We start from the raw sequence: 13,828 nt of genomic DNA on the forward strand, positions 1-13,828 counted from the left end.
AACAATATTTGGTAATTTAAGACTTTTTTTTAAAAATTGGAAAGTAGGGGTCCTAAAATACAATAAAATTATTGGTTTTTTTTTTTTTTTTTTTTCGTTATTAAATTATTTAGGAAATTAAAAAACTAATATTAAATAAAATTACAAGGGTCTTATGACTTTGAAATGTCATTTATTATATTAATAAATTCTAATAAAAACGTACCAAAATTAATTTTTTTTATTTAGAAAAAGTGTGGTTATAAATACTTCAATTATTATTTTTATTTTTATTTTTTATTTTGGCCTAATAGATTTAAAAGCTTTTTTATTTTTTTGGGGATGAATTAGAAATATCTATAACTGACAAGTTAAACTAACCCAAATTTTTTTAACTTTCCAAAAGAGAAGTGAAAATATTTTCACACCCCAAACAACTTTTTCTTTGGAAATTAATATTTGGGTTTGAAAAAAAAAAAAAGAAAATTTTGGATATTTATTATTTGAAAAAGAAAAAGAATAATTTAAATATTTATTCAAAAAAAATCAATTTTTCAAAAAAAAAAAAAAACCTTATTGGTTAGATGTTAAAAAAAAATACAATTTTTTTTTTTTTTCAATTTAAAATTTTTTATTGTTTAAATTAAAAAAGCTTGAAAAAGAACAAGATGTTTAAAGACGAGCTTTGTATGAAGCTTTGATGGAAGCAACACGAGCTTTCTTTTGTTTGAGGGTTCTCTTGCTGAGGTTCTTGGATTTGATATCTTTGTATGATTTGGTTGATTTGGCAGCTGGGGCTGGGTTGGCTCTGATGGCTTTGTGAGCGTTGGCATAGATGGTTTCGATATCTTTTGGAGCAACACCGTTTTTGATGTATTGAGAGAAGATCTTTTTGTAGGCATCTTCGTCTTCAGTTTGTAATAAGGTCATGTAAGAGGCAACGTGTTTACCAAAGATGTAACCACGGAGAGTTTCAGCGTTTAATTTCTTGCTTTCAGCGTTGTAACCAGCGAAACGGGTTTCACCGTGTGGGACGTAGATACCACCGTCGACAGCACCTTTGAGGACAGCAAAGACTTTAGCACCAGTTGAGGTACGAGCGAGACCAACATCGAGATTAGCTTTGAATGGTCTTGGTTTGTCGTCGACTGGTTTGACGAGGAAAACTTTACCGTCAACTTTTTCAGCACCTTTGTAGAGATCGGCTAATTTTAATTTGGCTAATAATCTACGAGCTAATAAGAGACCGGTAGCATAACATGAAGCATAGTTGGTGAGACCAACTTTGACACCGAATCTTGGTAATTCGTGAGCGTAAGCTGCACATAAGACGAAATCACCGACAATCTTAGAGTAGACAACTTGAGCAATAACATCAGTGTTGGTGATACGAGCAACAAGTCTGTATTTTGGTGAGTTGTACTTGTTCTTATCTTGAGTGATTAATCTGTGTCTTTGTTGATAATCAGTTTTACCTTCACGTCTTCTACGGAATTGGACTTGATATCTGCTGTAGTAAGCTTTAGTTTTAACGACTTTGACGAAACCCTTTTTTTAAAAAAAAAAAAAAAATATATTAATATTATTTTCATTTGTGTGTGTGGTGTGATTTATTAATCAATCAAATTATTATTTTTTTTTTTTTATTTATTTATTTTATTTTATTTTATTTTATTTTATTTTATTTTATTCATTTTTTTTTTTTTTCAAGACAAAAATAATTATTTGATTGATCAAAATTTTTTTATAACTTTCGTACCATTTTGTATATGTATGTGTGCTGAGATTAACTGAAATAAAAAAAAAAATTTTTTTTTTTTTATGCTGTCAAAAAAAAAAAAAAAAAAAAAAAATTTAAAAAAAAAAAATTTAAAAAAAAAGAAAAAAAAAAAACCGAGTCTGATGAAAATAAATGCCCGTGTGTCTTGATTTTTTTTTTTTTTTTTTTTTTTTTGAACTTTTTTATTTTAATTTATTTTAATTTCTGGAAAATTTTTTTACTATTTTCCCATTTTTTACCAATCTAATTAAAGAATTAATTTTGTTTATTTTTTGATATATTTTTTTTTATATATTTTTTTTTAAATAATTTATTTTTTATTTTAATTTTTATTTTTTTTATTTTAATTAGTTTTTTTTGTTGGTCTTGGAGTTGATCTTGGAGTTGGAAGAACAAATCTTAATAAAATAAAAGTAACGAATAAGATGATGATTGGAATATAAGAAAAAGTATTCCAAAGATGAATTGAACGTTCAATATTTAAAAAGATGAAAGAAGCACCAAAGAAGGATAACCACCAAACACAACAAATTGAACCAACGATATCGTAAACTGTTTTCAATGGAGTTTGGATTGCAACGTCACCATTTTGTTTGACGAAATATGGACGAATCTTACGACGCATATCTTTGGCAACCTCTGTGAGTAATGTACAGGCGACAAAGAAAATGTAATAACCTGGATAGAAACCATGCCAGAATGCAGAGATGGTATAGGTTGCAAGTGTTGCGAAAAAGGTTGGTTTGGCACCTGCTGGTGTTAAACGAAGGTAAACGTATCTCTTTAACCAATCGCTAGTACCAATATTCCAATTGTTTGAAACGTCTCTTACATTACTTGCCAACTCAACACTTAATGGATAAACATTGGTAATACGATCCCATTTCATTGTTACACCATCCTTTTCAAATCCATTAAATCCAATACCTGATAATACTGCACTACCTTCTGACATATACCATCCGAAATAATATCTAAATCTTGATAATACTACAAAAATATGAAGTTTAATTAACCTTTTTTTTAAAAAATAAAAATTAGTATTATAATTTATTATTATTATTATTTTTTTATTTTTTTTTTTTTACTTACTTATATAAAAGTGGTTCATATCTAAATTCATTAGTTGATAAATAGACAACTGGATATTGACCTGATAAAACTACGAATGGGAACATTAAGAGACCAAGACCTAAAGTTTTGAGAGCAGGTAAGAGGGATGATGGAGCTTTGCCATTTAATTGTCCAACTTGGAACATTTTACCAGAGGTATAATTGAGATAATCGGTGATTTCCAAGGTTGGACCAGCTAAAAAGGTTGGGAAAAAATAGACGAAACCAAAGAATTCCAAGAGGGTTGGTAATTTCTTGATTGATCTTCTTTTTTGATCATCGGATAATTCATTATCTGCTTTTGAACCGTCATGTAAGTTCCAAGCAAAACTTGTCAACTTTAATGTGAGGATCATTTGTGGACCGGTGAAATCTAATGTCCAACCCATGTAATCTGTGTAGATACGATAGATGTGTGAGATTGATAAATAACCTAAACAAAATGCAAATACGATCAATTGGGGTTTGTAACGATTTGGAATAACCATTAATAATCCATAGGAAATTAATGAACTGATGAATGAATGTAACCAACTCCATTCTCCTAATGACCATGTACAATAGAAAACACCTAAACAAATGTTCATTATATGTTTGAGATTAGCATTTGGTAATTTCTTTAATATTGCTGCAAATGGGTATGACAATAATAAACAAATTACTGTTTTAACTTGATCCACAGGAAATCCTGTAGCTTCTAAATAAGAATCTATCATTTTATTATTTTTATTATTATTATTTTATTACTATTTTTCCTATATCCCCTTTTAAAACGATAAATTTTCAAAAAAAAAAAAAAAAAAAAAAAAAAAAAAAAAAAAAAAATCATCAAAATTTAATTTTAAAAAATAAAAAATAATAAAAAAAAAAAAAATTAAAAAAAATAAAAATTAAATTAATATTTTAAAAAAATTAAAAAAAAAAACTTAAAAGGTTTGTGATCAAAATTGTTGATAATATCTTGTTTTATCGTCTTTTTATAATTTAAGATTCTAATTTCATTTTATATTTATTGTTTTCCTTTAAAGAGTTACAAAAAAAAAAAAAAAATAAAAAAAAAAGTCAACATCACAAAACATATGAAAATAAGAGTTATTGAAAAAAAAAAAATAAAAAAAAAAATAAAAACAAAATAAAATAAATAAATAAATAAAATAATAAAAATAATAGAAATAAATAAATAATAAAATTTTAAAATTGGAAATTTTTTTTTTAAAAAAAGTCTTTTATTTTAAAATAATCTGTTTACTGTTTTGGATCATGGCCAGTCATCACCATAAAATTTTTTTTTTAATTTAATTTTTTAATTTTTTTTTTTTAATTTCATTTTTTTTTTTTATTTTTATTTTTATTTTTTTTTTTTTTTTATGACTTGAAATAATTATTTTTTTTATTATTTATTTATTTATTTTATAACAAACAAACGAAGAAAAAAAAAAAAATATATAGAAATAATAAAATATAAATAAAATAAAAAATGAAAGATAGCGCAATATTAAATCAATTAAAAGTTGTTTTACCACCACATATAATGGAAATAATATACTTTAGATATAATCAAATTGATACATATTTAAAACCATATAATTTACCAATTAAAACAGATGTTTTACTATTGGCTTTATTTACATTAATTTTTATCATTATAATTTCAAAGTGTAATTATAAATTATATATATATATATATAAATCATTTTCAACCTTTTTATTTAATTTTTTTTTTCATTTTTATTAATTAAAAATCCTATTATACATTTATATTTTTAATAAAAAATACTAGTATTTGGAAGTAGTGGTAATAAAACTAGAAGTGTTGGAGGTAGAACAAGTAATGATAAAAAAGTTAAGAGAGGAGTTAATATAGCTATATTAGGACTTTCAAATGCAGGTAAAACAGCATTACTTTTAAATTTAACAAATGTTGATAAGAAAATTTCAACACACACAAGTATAACAACAAACAATGGTGTATATATCACTGAAAATAAAAAGAAATTACCAATTATCGATGTACCAGGTAATGGAAAGGCAAAAGCATCATTACCAAAAATTCTTTCAAATTCTGCTTGTATTATTTATGTAATTGATGGTACAACTTTTATTGATAACTCAACCCAGGAAGCTCAGTATGTAGTAATTTATTTTTATTTAATTTTAACTAAATTATTAATTAATTATTTTAATTATTTATTTATTTAGGTATTTATATGATATTTTAACAAATGAATCAGTTTATCAAAAGAAGATACCAGTTTTAGTATTTAATAATAAAATGGATTTAGATTCAACAATTGATACAGAACAAGTTAAAAATATTTTAGAGAGAGAATTGGATGATTTAAGAAGAACTCGTGGTGCAACACCAATAGTTTTAGGTCAAGAGGAGGATAAAAAAGATATTTATTTGGGTATTGAAGGTACACCATTCCAATTTGATCACCTCCCAAATGACGTTCAATTCTCTAATGGTTCCGCTTCACCTTCAAATGGTGAATTAAAAGAGATTGATGATATTAAAAATTTCATTCAAACTACAACTCTTTAATAACCTTTTGGAAAAAAAAAAAAAAAAAAAAAAAATAATAAAAATAAAAATAAAAATAGATTTTTTTTATTACATTTTAAATTAGATTCTTCATATTGGCCAATAAATTCATTTTCATTTTCAGTTAGATTATTAAATATTAGATGACACAATTTTATTTGAATTGAAAATTCAGTTTGTAAATCATTGTGAATCAAATTAATCCAAATGATTTTGTTTTTTTCACTTAATTTAACACACCACCAATAATCTATTTAATATCATTTTTTTTCAATTTTTAATGTTGGTAATTTACATTTAAATGATAATGGTAATGGTGATGCAATTTTAATTTATTAAGGTACATGAGAGTGGGTTTATCATCATTAAATATTTTAAAATTGAAAGATATTAAATCATATATTTTCCCTACAGTTGGAGTCCAAAAGAGAAAGAGGAATATCTTATGAAAATACATATGGTAATTTTATCACCAGAATTTAATTAAGTAGAAATAGAATTTTTTTTTAAGAAATTGAATTGAGGTTAGCAGAATTGCATTTCAATCAAAAAGGGAGCAGATTTAAAAAAATACATTACTGTTTGACTTAATGGATTATAATATTATAAATGTATAGAAAAATGTCGTAGAATTTAAGATCAAGTGATTGTAAATTTTAATGAATACTCTCATTTTAAATATAACTGTGGTTACTTTAATGTTATACTATTTTCAATAAAAAAACGAAAACTATCTCAAAGTATCTCTGAGTTAACAAAAGGTATTTGGTGAACCAATAATTTTCTAATAATCGAACTATCCAAACTTAATATTGGCTTTGAGATGACTTTAAAGCTTAATCAAAAAAAGATTTTATGTAATAAAAAAATTAAAAAACGGTTTGGAGCAAAAAAACGAAATTTCATCAAAAATGCCTGGATGGCTCAGTAGGCAGAGCGAGCGGCTGTTAACCGCTAGGTCCATGGTTCGATCCCATGTCTAGGCGATAATTTTTCAATCACCAAAATCTAGGCCAATGGTTCGAATCTCTTTTAAATATTTTTTTCACTTATTGAGGGGTTATACGAGCACTATAAACATGTTAAATGACCCATACCACAATTTATTTTTCTACCAAGACAAAATCTTTAAACACTACCAAACTTAAAGAATTCATCTTCAAATCAGCTAGTTACAAGAAAGAACAGCTATAAATAATAAAACAAAATATTATAAAACAATTAACCCTCCAATATGAAAAAAGATCACCTATTAAACATACAATACAAGTAAAATTCCCCAATGGTGTTATAGGCAATAAACTAAGACCTCACAATACCATTTAGTACAGAAATATATCGCTCTAATATTACACCAAGTATGGATATGGATTTGTAATAAAATCTACATTGATGATAAAATTCCAAAGAAACATTAGATTATGATAATATTCTCAAGAAATGGCATAAATTTACAACTTTGAATTGCATTAACTATCATCAATTAAAAACTCACTCTTAATTTGTAATATAACTAATTAATACAAAAAAAAAAATTTAAGATATTAAAATTTACATTACCAAAGATTACTGTATAACAAGATCGGCCTCACCAAATAGAATAATTGTAGATCAATTATCTAAATCTTTAATACCTTTAAAATAATTCCACAAAATAAAAAAAAAAAAAAAAAAAATAATTATTAAAATCTCAACAAACATTTATTATTGACAAATCCTTTTAGGTTGGGAGTATTAAAAAAAAAAAAAAAAAAAAAAAAAAAAAATCAACACTACTTTATTATTTCTGGATTTGTGTGAATAATAAATAGCCATTTTAAAAAAGTTACAAAATTAATTATTTTAAAAAAAAAAAAATCTGTAATACTATTTGTACAATTTTATAAATTTTTTATTTTTTATTATTATTATGTGAATAATTTTTTTTTTAAATTCTAAATATTATTTACTTTTTTTTTTTTATTATTATTATTATAATGGACAATCATTATTTTCTTGAAGTTTTTCAAATTGTTGAGGATTATTTAAATTTTGTTGTTGCTCTTGATCAAAACACATTAACATTGAAATAAAGGTTAAAATCATTTTAGGTTTAACTTCAACGAGATCTTCCCAAACTACAAATATACAACAACCTATCTTTCTAGCAACATTAATGATGTATTGAGCATTTAATTTCTTTTCTTCAAAAGTTTCACCTTTGGTAATGATAGAATAGTTTACAACACTTTGAATTGAATCTAATAGATCAATCAAAAAGATACCATTACCAATGGATTGATCTTTGAAACCAGTGATACAAGTTGATTTACCATGTTTTAAAACCTTTTTATTTGCCCATTGAATAATTTCACCTTCATTAAAGAATGAAGAAGTTGAGGAGGTGGAGGAAGAACTTAGAGATAAATCACCACTTGAGGAATCCTTCAATAATGATAGACGTAAATTTGTCAATAAAGATAATAAATGATATTTACAAGCTTGCCAAATCAAAGCCAAAGTTAATTTACGATTACCATCATGAATATCTTTACCACCAATACCAACGAGAGAGAAACGTAATTGTTTTGCAATGGATATCCCATAGTTGCAATTCTCCAATGCCATATATGCATTTGAAGGTGAAATATTAACCTCTTTCCAATTGACAGAGCCAGATTTAATTTTATCAAACATTTGTAAAATGACTAAACCATCTTGAAGATCCTGTTGTAAATTATTAACATAGGGTTTAATGTTCAAAGAGTTCATCCACATACAGAAAGCACGTTCTTCTCTTGTACCTTCAACATCTAAATTTACTTTTTCAACCAAAGCACGTTGTTCTTCGATTACTTTAGTCGAAGATTCCGAAGCTTTTATACCAATACCTTTCTCTGATTTGAAAATACTTGAAAGGAATAGATAAATTAATTTTTGATTTCTATTTTGAATTGATTCTAAATTTAACCATTGGAATATATTAAAAGTTTGTTTAGATTGTTCAATGATCCATTTGAATTCATCAGATTCTTTTGATTGTTGGTCCACTGATGATTGTTGTAATAGAGCTGTACCACCATTTGCTGCCAAATCTTTCTCTAGCGATATGAATAGTTTAATTAAATTCGAAGGTGACGAAGCCAATTGATCCAATGATAGTTTTGTTTTATCTAAAGCTAAATGATAAATGAACCAACGTAACAATAGTTTATTAGTTGATTGAACGATGAAATGTTTCATATCTTCATGAGTTTCTTTTAAAACCAATAGAGTTGGATAAGTGTTTATATTGATTGAAGATGTTATTTGAACTTTAACCAATTCATATAATAGATTAACCATTTCTTTTGGATCAGATTTTAGAGTTGTAGGTGAGATAGTTGATGGTATAACACAACCGATTGCCTTTGCAGAATTGAAAACCAAATTTAAATTTTGATCGATTTCAATGTTACTAGTTGGTTCAATGTTTAAAACTCTTTCATCGATTGTACCATCACGTGCAAAATTAACCAATTTACAAAGTAATACACCATCATAGAATGAATGAATGATATGTTTAGTTGAATCTATTGGGAAAACATGTTTAATATGTTTATCTACCAAGAGTTGTTCAATCGTATTGACATAGTTAATCAATGGTTCTTCCTCTTCAATATAATAATCTTTTGATTGAGTTGGTTTAACTACTCTATTGATTTGTTCTTGAATTTGTCTCTTTTTCTCTTGTTCCAATTCCTCTTGTTTCTTTGCATCCATTTGCATTGATAGCTCTCTCTTTAATACTTGATGTTTTCTAGTTTTCTCTTCAACTTTAACTTGTAATGCTTGATTTTCACTCTTTAATTGAGTTAATTCAATTTGAATAGAATCAAATTCCTCTTTTTTATCTAATAACTCTACAATTAATAATTCAGATTTCTCTTTATCTTGTTGATGTTGTGTAGTTAACTCTTGAATTTGTAATTTCAATTGTTCAATAATTTGTTCAAATTCAATAGTTTGTAATAATAATCTTTTAATCTCTAAACATTTCTCTTTATAATTTTCACCCATTCTATTAAATTTCAATTGATAACACTCTAATGAATTATTAAATGAATCTAATAAATCATTGAATCTATCATTTAAACCATTTGAAAGTAATAATAAATTTGAATCACATTTACTATGAATATCAGTGATTGTTGAAAATTTCAATTGTAATTCTACTAAACTATCATTTAATTGATCAGTTTGAATTTGTTTATCTTGTAATAATTTATCTTTTTCTTGTAATAATTGTAATCTTTGTTGTGATTCTAATTCTAATTGATTAAATTGTGACATTAACTTTTCCAGTTCTTTATTTAATTGATCTTGAGTTAATTTAGAATTTGAAAGATCAAAACGAATAGTTTCAATCTCTTTTTTCAATTGAATTATGATTTGATCTTTTTCAACAATTGAACTTTCAAATTGTTCAACTTTATTAATTGAAGAAGATTCCAATGATCTAATGATTGATAATTTCTCTTCGATTGAATCTAATTTCTCTTTGATGATTTTATCTTTATCGTTTGTAACCGATTGAAGCTCATTAATTGAAGTGGTTTGATTAGTAATGATCTCAACTTTCTCTTGAATAGTTTGGTCACGATCTTTAATCAATTGTTGTTTCTCTTTAATTAGGTCATCTTTTTCTCTAATCAATTGATCTTTAGTGGAGGATGTATTCTCCAACTCTATGATATCATTGGATTGACGTTGAATCAATTCCGATTTCTCTTTTATCAATTGATCCTTTTCGATTATCGATGATTCAAACTCTAATATCAATTGATCCTTTTCATGTAACTGCTTAGTTTTAACTTTAATTTCTAAATCTTTTTCAATTAATTGATTCTCTTTAACCTCTAATAACTCTTGAATGGAATGAATTGATTCAACATGTTTACCAATGACAAAATCTTTCTCATTAATTGATTGTTGAATAGACTCAATGATTTTATCTTTTTCATTTGATTTAAATTCACCAACCAATACCAATTGGTCCAACTCTTCAATACGTGTTAAATATTCTTTAATTAACTCTAATCTATCTGATAATAATGTTTCCAAATCAACGATTTTAACTTGAAATTCAGATTTAATTTCAAAGATTTCTTTATCCTTATCTTGAATACTCTTTTGTTGTTGAATTGAAAATGATTGTAACTGTTTCTCCATCTCTTCTTTAATTAATTTAATCTCTTCTTCATGTTTTTGTTGTTTAATTTCTTGATTTTCAAATATATTTGATTGTCTTAATTCATCTGCTAAACTACCAATAATTGTACAATTATCATTTGTATTATTATTATTACTATTGTTATTGGTAGTAGTATTATCACTACCATTACCGCCATTAATTAATTGTTGTTGTAATTGTATATTCTCTAATTGTAATTGATCGATTTGATCCTGTAATATTCTATTATGAGATTGAATTGATGAGAAATTATCTTGAAATTCTTGATTTAATTTATTCAATTCTTTAATTTTCATTAAAAGTTTCTTCTTTTCTTCTTCTTCTTCACCACTCAATTCTTTAAATCTTTTATTTGAATCATATTTTGTATATTTATTAATTGAAATTATACAAATTAACATATATAATGCTGATTTTGAATCACTATTTGTATTAATTGATTCAAATGAATCATTTAAACCTGATAAAATTGAATTATTATTATTATTATTACCGCTAAAATTTGATTCTTTATTCAATTTTTCTAATAAATATTTTTTGAATTATTCTTATTATTATTAATATTATTATTATTATAAATATTATTATTATTATTATTATTATTATTATTATTATTATAATTATTAATATCTTGAATTGTGGAATATAAATTATTGGTATTATTATTATTATTATTATTACTTGAATAATTTAAAGATATTGAATTTGAATCATTTTCTAAAAATGAAATTAAAGTTGAAATTAAAGAACAATCATCTAAATTTATAATTTCAGATTCTAAACGTGATAATAAAGAACGTGCATCAGAGAGTACTCTAAGATTTGTAATTTTTGGAGTTGATGAAATTAATTCTTCATTTCTAATTAAATCATTATAAGCAGATTTTAAAATTAATTCAGGATTTTTAAGTGATCTTGATTCTGGTGATAATTGAGTTTGTTCAACTTGAATTTGAAGTTGTTTATTTTTTTGACGTAAAAGTTTGACTTTACTCTTTAATTTTTCAAATTCACTCTCATCGATTTTTGTATCCAATTGATACTTTAGATCATGTACACTCGTTTGTAATGACTCATTTGCATTCAATAGTCTATCACGATTTTTTATTAATCTACCCTGAGACGATTGCAATCCCTCCACTGCCAATTTCAATTCCTCAATCTCCTCTTTCTGTTGTTTAATGGTTTTAGTTTTCATTGGACTATTGAAATCAATGATTGATTTTAATTTACTATTCTTTTCATCCAATTGATTTGATAATTCAAATTCTTTGAAAACCAATATCTCATTCTCTTGCTTGGCCGTCGAGACTTGGTTAGAGAGGAACGCATTCTCGTTCTTTAATTTATCAACCTGTTCATTGAAAAGTTTTAAACTCTCATTCAAAGCCTCTTGCTCTTGTAGACGTTGTTTCAATGCTTTCATCTCCTCTTCCAAATCTTCATTCTTTTCCAATAATGATTGACCAATCTCTGCTGCAACTCTTGTATCTTTTTCTTTCTCTTCCAATAGTTTCTCAGTTTGTTCTAAAATTACCTTATGATCCAATTTAAACATCATAGTATAGGATTTATTCTTTTGAACATTTAAATTTTTAAATGGTGTAAAATTTTGGAATTCTCTTTTAATTGTACTACCATTATCAATACTACCATTGTTATTGCTATTGTTGCTATTCTCAATTTGTTGTGATCTCCTTCTACCAACAATTGATGAAATTGATTTAGTTCTTCTATAATTTGATCTATCAAATCCTTCATCATTTTCTTGTTGATTTAATGGTGTCATTGGTGGTGACATACCAGTTGATGATGAAAGTGGTGATCCATTATTATTCTTTGGTGTTGTTGTTGTTGTTGTTGTTATTGTTGTTGAATTATTAAAATATACAGTACCACCATTAAATTGATTTGATTGTGGTGTTTGTTGTGGGGTTTGTTCAGATGTATGTGATTGTGATGGCTGTGATTGTGATTGTGGTGGTTGTGGGGTTTGTGGTGTTTGATTCATATACAATTGTTGTTGAGCTGGTGTTAATTTTGTACTTTGTCTATTTGATTTTTTATTATTATTATTTGTAAATTCAGAAGGTGAAATATTTGAAGGTGGTGATAAACTACCTTGTGGTGAAAATGTTGTACTCTTTCTATGAGGTGATTTATTATCTTGTTGCATATGTGAAACTAATTTACTATTTAATTTACCATATTTAAATAATGGTTGAAATTCTTTTTGATTTAATTTCCTCTTCAGTCTAAGATAGGATGTCTCCTTTTGATAATGTTCAACTGTTAAATTCTTAATTTCTTCTGCTGTTAAATATTCATTCTCTTCCAATGATAATTCATTAACGAATGAATCATATCTTTGATTTCTTTGATTTCTATATGTTTCAATATCTTTATAATATTCATTCATCCATTTTTTCAATATAATTGTATTATTATTATTATTATTATTACTATCTATTTTTGATTTTACATTTTTACTATTATTATTAGTATTAGTATTAGTATTGGTATTGGTATTGGTATTGGTATCTTCATCTGATGAAGAGTCACTTTCAATTTCATCATCATCAAAATTATCATCAAATATTGTTACACCTGTAAATAATGACATATCAATTTCTTTGACGGCTGTTTGATTGCTTAAATTTGATTGATCCATCGCTGTTGTTGTTGTTGCTGATGACGATGTCGTAGTGTTACTAGTCGCCGTTTCTGTTGTCTCCATGAAATCGGTGTTATATTATATGTATTTAAAAAAAATAAAAATTCAATTTATAAAAAAAAGATTTTTTTTTTTGTTTTTTTTTTTTTGTTTTTTTTTGTTTTTTTGGTTTTTATAAATATATTTTTTTTTTTTTTTTTTTTACTTTTTTTGTTGTTACACACCAAACAAGATTTGGAAAAAAAAAAAAAATTAAAAAAAAAAAAAATAAAAAAAAGAAAAAAATTAAATTTTTTTTTAGGCGGTTGGGGCATAACTGAAAAAAAAAAAAAAATTTTTTTTTTTTTTTTTTTAAATTTTTTTTAAGTGTTTTTTTTTTTTTTTTTTAAATTTTTTCTTTTTTTTTTTTTTTTCAAGATAAAATTTCCTTTATTATAAAATTTTATAAATCGATTCCCTTAATATTTAATTTCAGCTGATTTTCCTAATTTAGCTTTTTTAATATTTTATTTTATTATTTTTTTT

At 24.9% G+C, this 13,828-nt stretch overlaps 5 protein-coding genes and 1 non-coding gene across 6 annotated transcripts; 2 read left to right on the plus strand and 4 right to left on the minus strand.

The window, feature by feature from the left end:
* Positions 1 to 651: 651 nt before the first annotated feature.
* rpl5 (60S ribosomal protein L5) lies at positions 652 to 1,741 on the minus strand (the record flags this gene model as incomplete). The annotated part of the gene is made up of 2 exons (XM_637337.1): positions 652 to 1,527; positions 1,739 to 1,741. The coding sequence occupies 2 exons, from the start codon at positions 1,739 to 1,741 to the stop codon at positions 652 to 654; spliced, it is 879 nt and encodes a 292-aa protein (XP_642429.1).
* A 361-nt stretch (positions 1,742 to 2,102) lies between these two features.
* DDB_G0278541 (membrane bound O-acyl transferase family protein) lies at positions 2,103 to 3,588 on the minus strand (the record flags this gene model as incomplete). Its single annotated transcript, XM_637338.1, has 2 exons — positions 2,103 to 2,775; positions 2,852 to 3,588. 2 exons carry the CDS (start codon positions 3,586 to 3,588, stop codon positions 2,103 to 2,105), a joined length of 1,410 nt encoding a protein of 469 aa, XP_642430.1.
* Positions 3,589 to 4,349: 761 nt separating this feature from the next.
* Positions 4,350 to 5,417, plus strand: srpRB (signal recognition particle receptor beta subunit; the record flags this gene model as incomplete). The annotated part of the gene is made up of 3 exons (XM_637339.1): positions 4,350 to 4,530; positions 4,653 to 4,998; positions 5,072 to 5,417. The coding sequence occupies 3 exons, from the start codon at positions 4,350 to 4,352 to the stop codon at positions 5,415 to 5,417; spliced, it is 873 nt and encodes a 290-aa protein (XP_642431.1).
* A 913-nt stretch (positions 5,418 to 6,330) lies between these two features.
* tRNA-Asn-GUU-10 lies at positions 6,331 to 6,403 on the plus strand. Its single transcript has one exon. It is a non-coding gene; the product is annotated as a tRNA-Asn (tRNA).
* A 985-nt stretch (positions 6,404 to 7,388) lies between these two features.
* fimC (actin binding protein) lies at positions 7,389 to 11,030 on the minus strand (the record flags this gene model as incomplete). The annotated part of the gene is made up of 1 exon (XM_637340.1): positions 7,389 to 11,030. One exon carries the CDS (start codon positions 11,028 to 11,030, stop codon positions 7,389 to 7,391), a length of 3,642 nt encoding a protein of 1,213 aa, XP_642432.1.
* A 122-nt stretch (positions 11,031 to 11,152) lies between these two features.
* Positions 11,153 to 13,366, minus strand: DDB_G0278547 (hypothetical protein; the record flags this gene model as incomplete). The annotated part of the gene is made up of 1 exon (XM_637341.1): positions 11,153 to 13,366. One exon carries the CDS (start codon positions 13,364 to 13,366, stop codon positions 11,153 to 11,155), a length of 2,214 nt encoding a protein of 737 aa, XP_642433.1.
* Positions 13,367 to 13,828: the final 462 nt, after the last annotated feature.

The sequence above is a fragment of the Dictyostelium discoideum genome, assembly GCF_000004695.1.
Source record: "Dictyostelium discoideum AX4 chromosome 3 chromosome, whole genome shotgun sequence".
In the NCBI taxonomy this organism is placed as follows: domain Eukaryota; phylum Evosea; class Eumycetozoa; order Dictyosteliales; family Dictyosteliaceae; genus Dictyostelium; species Dictyostelium discoideum.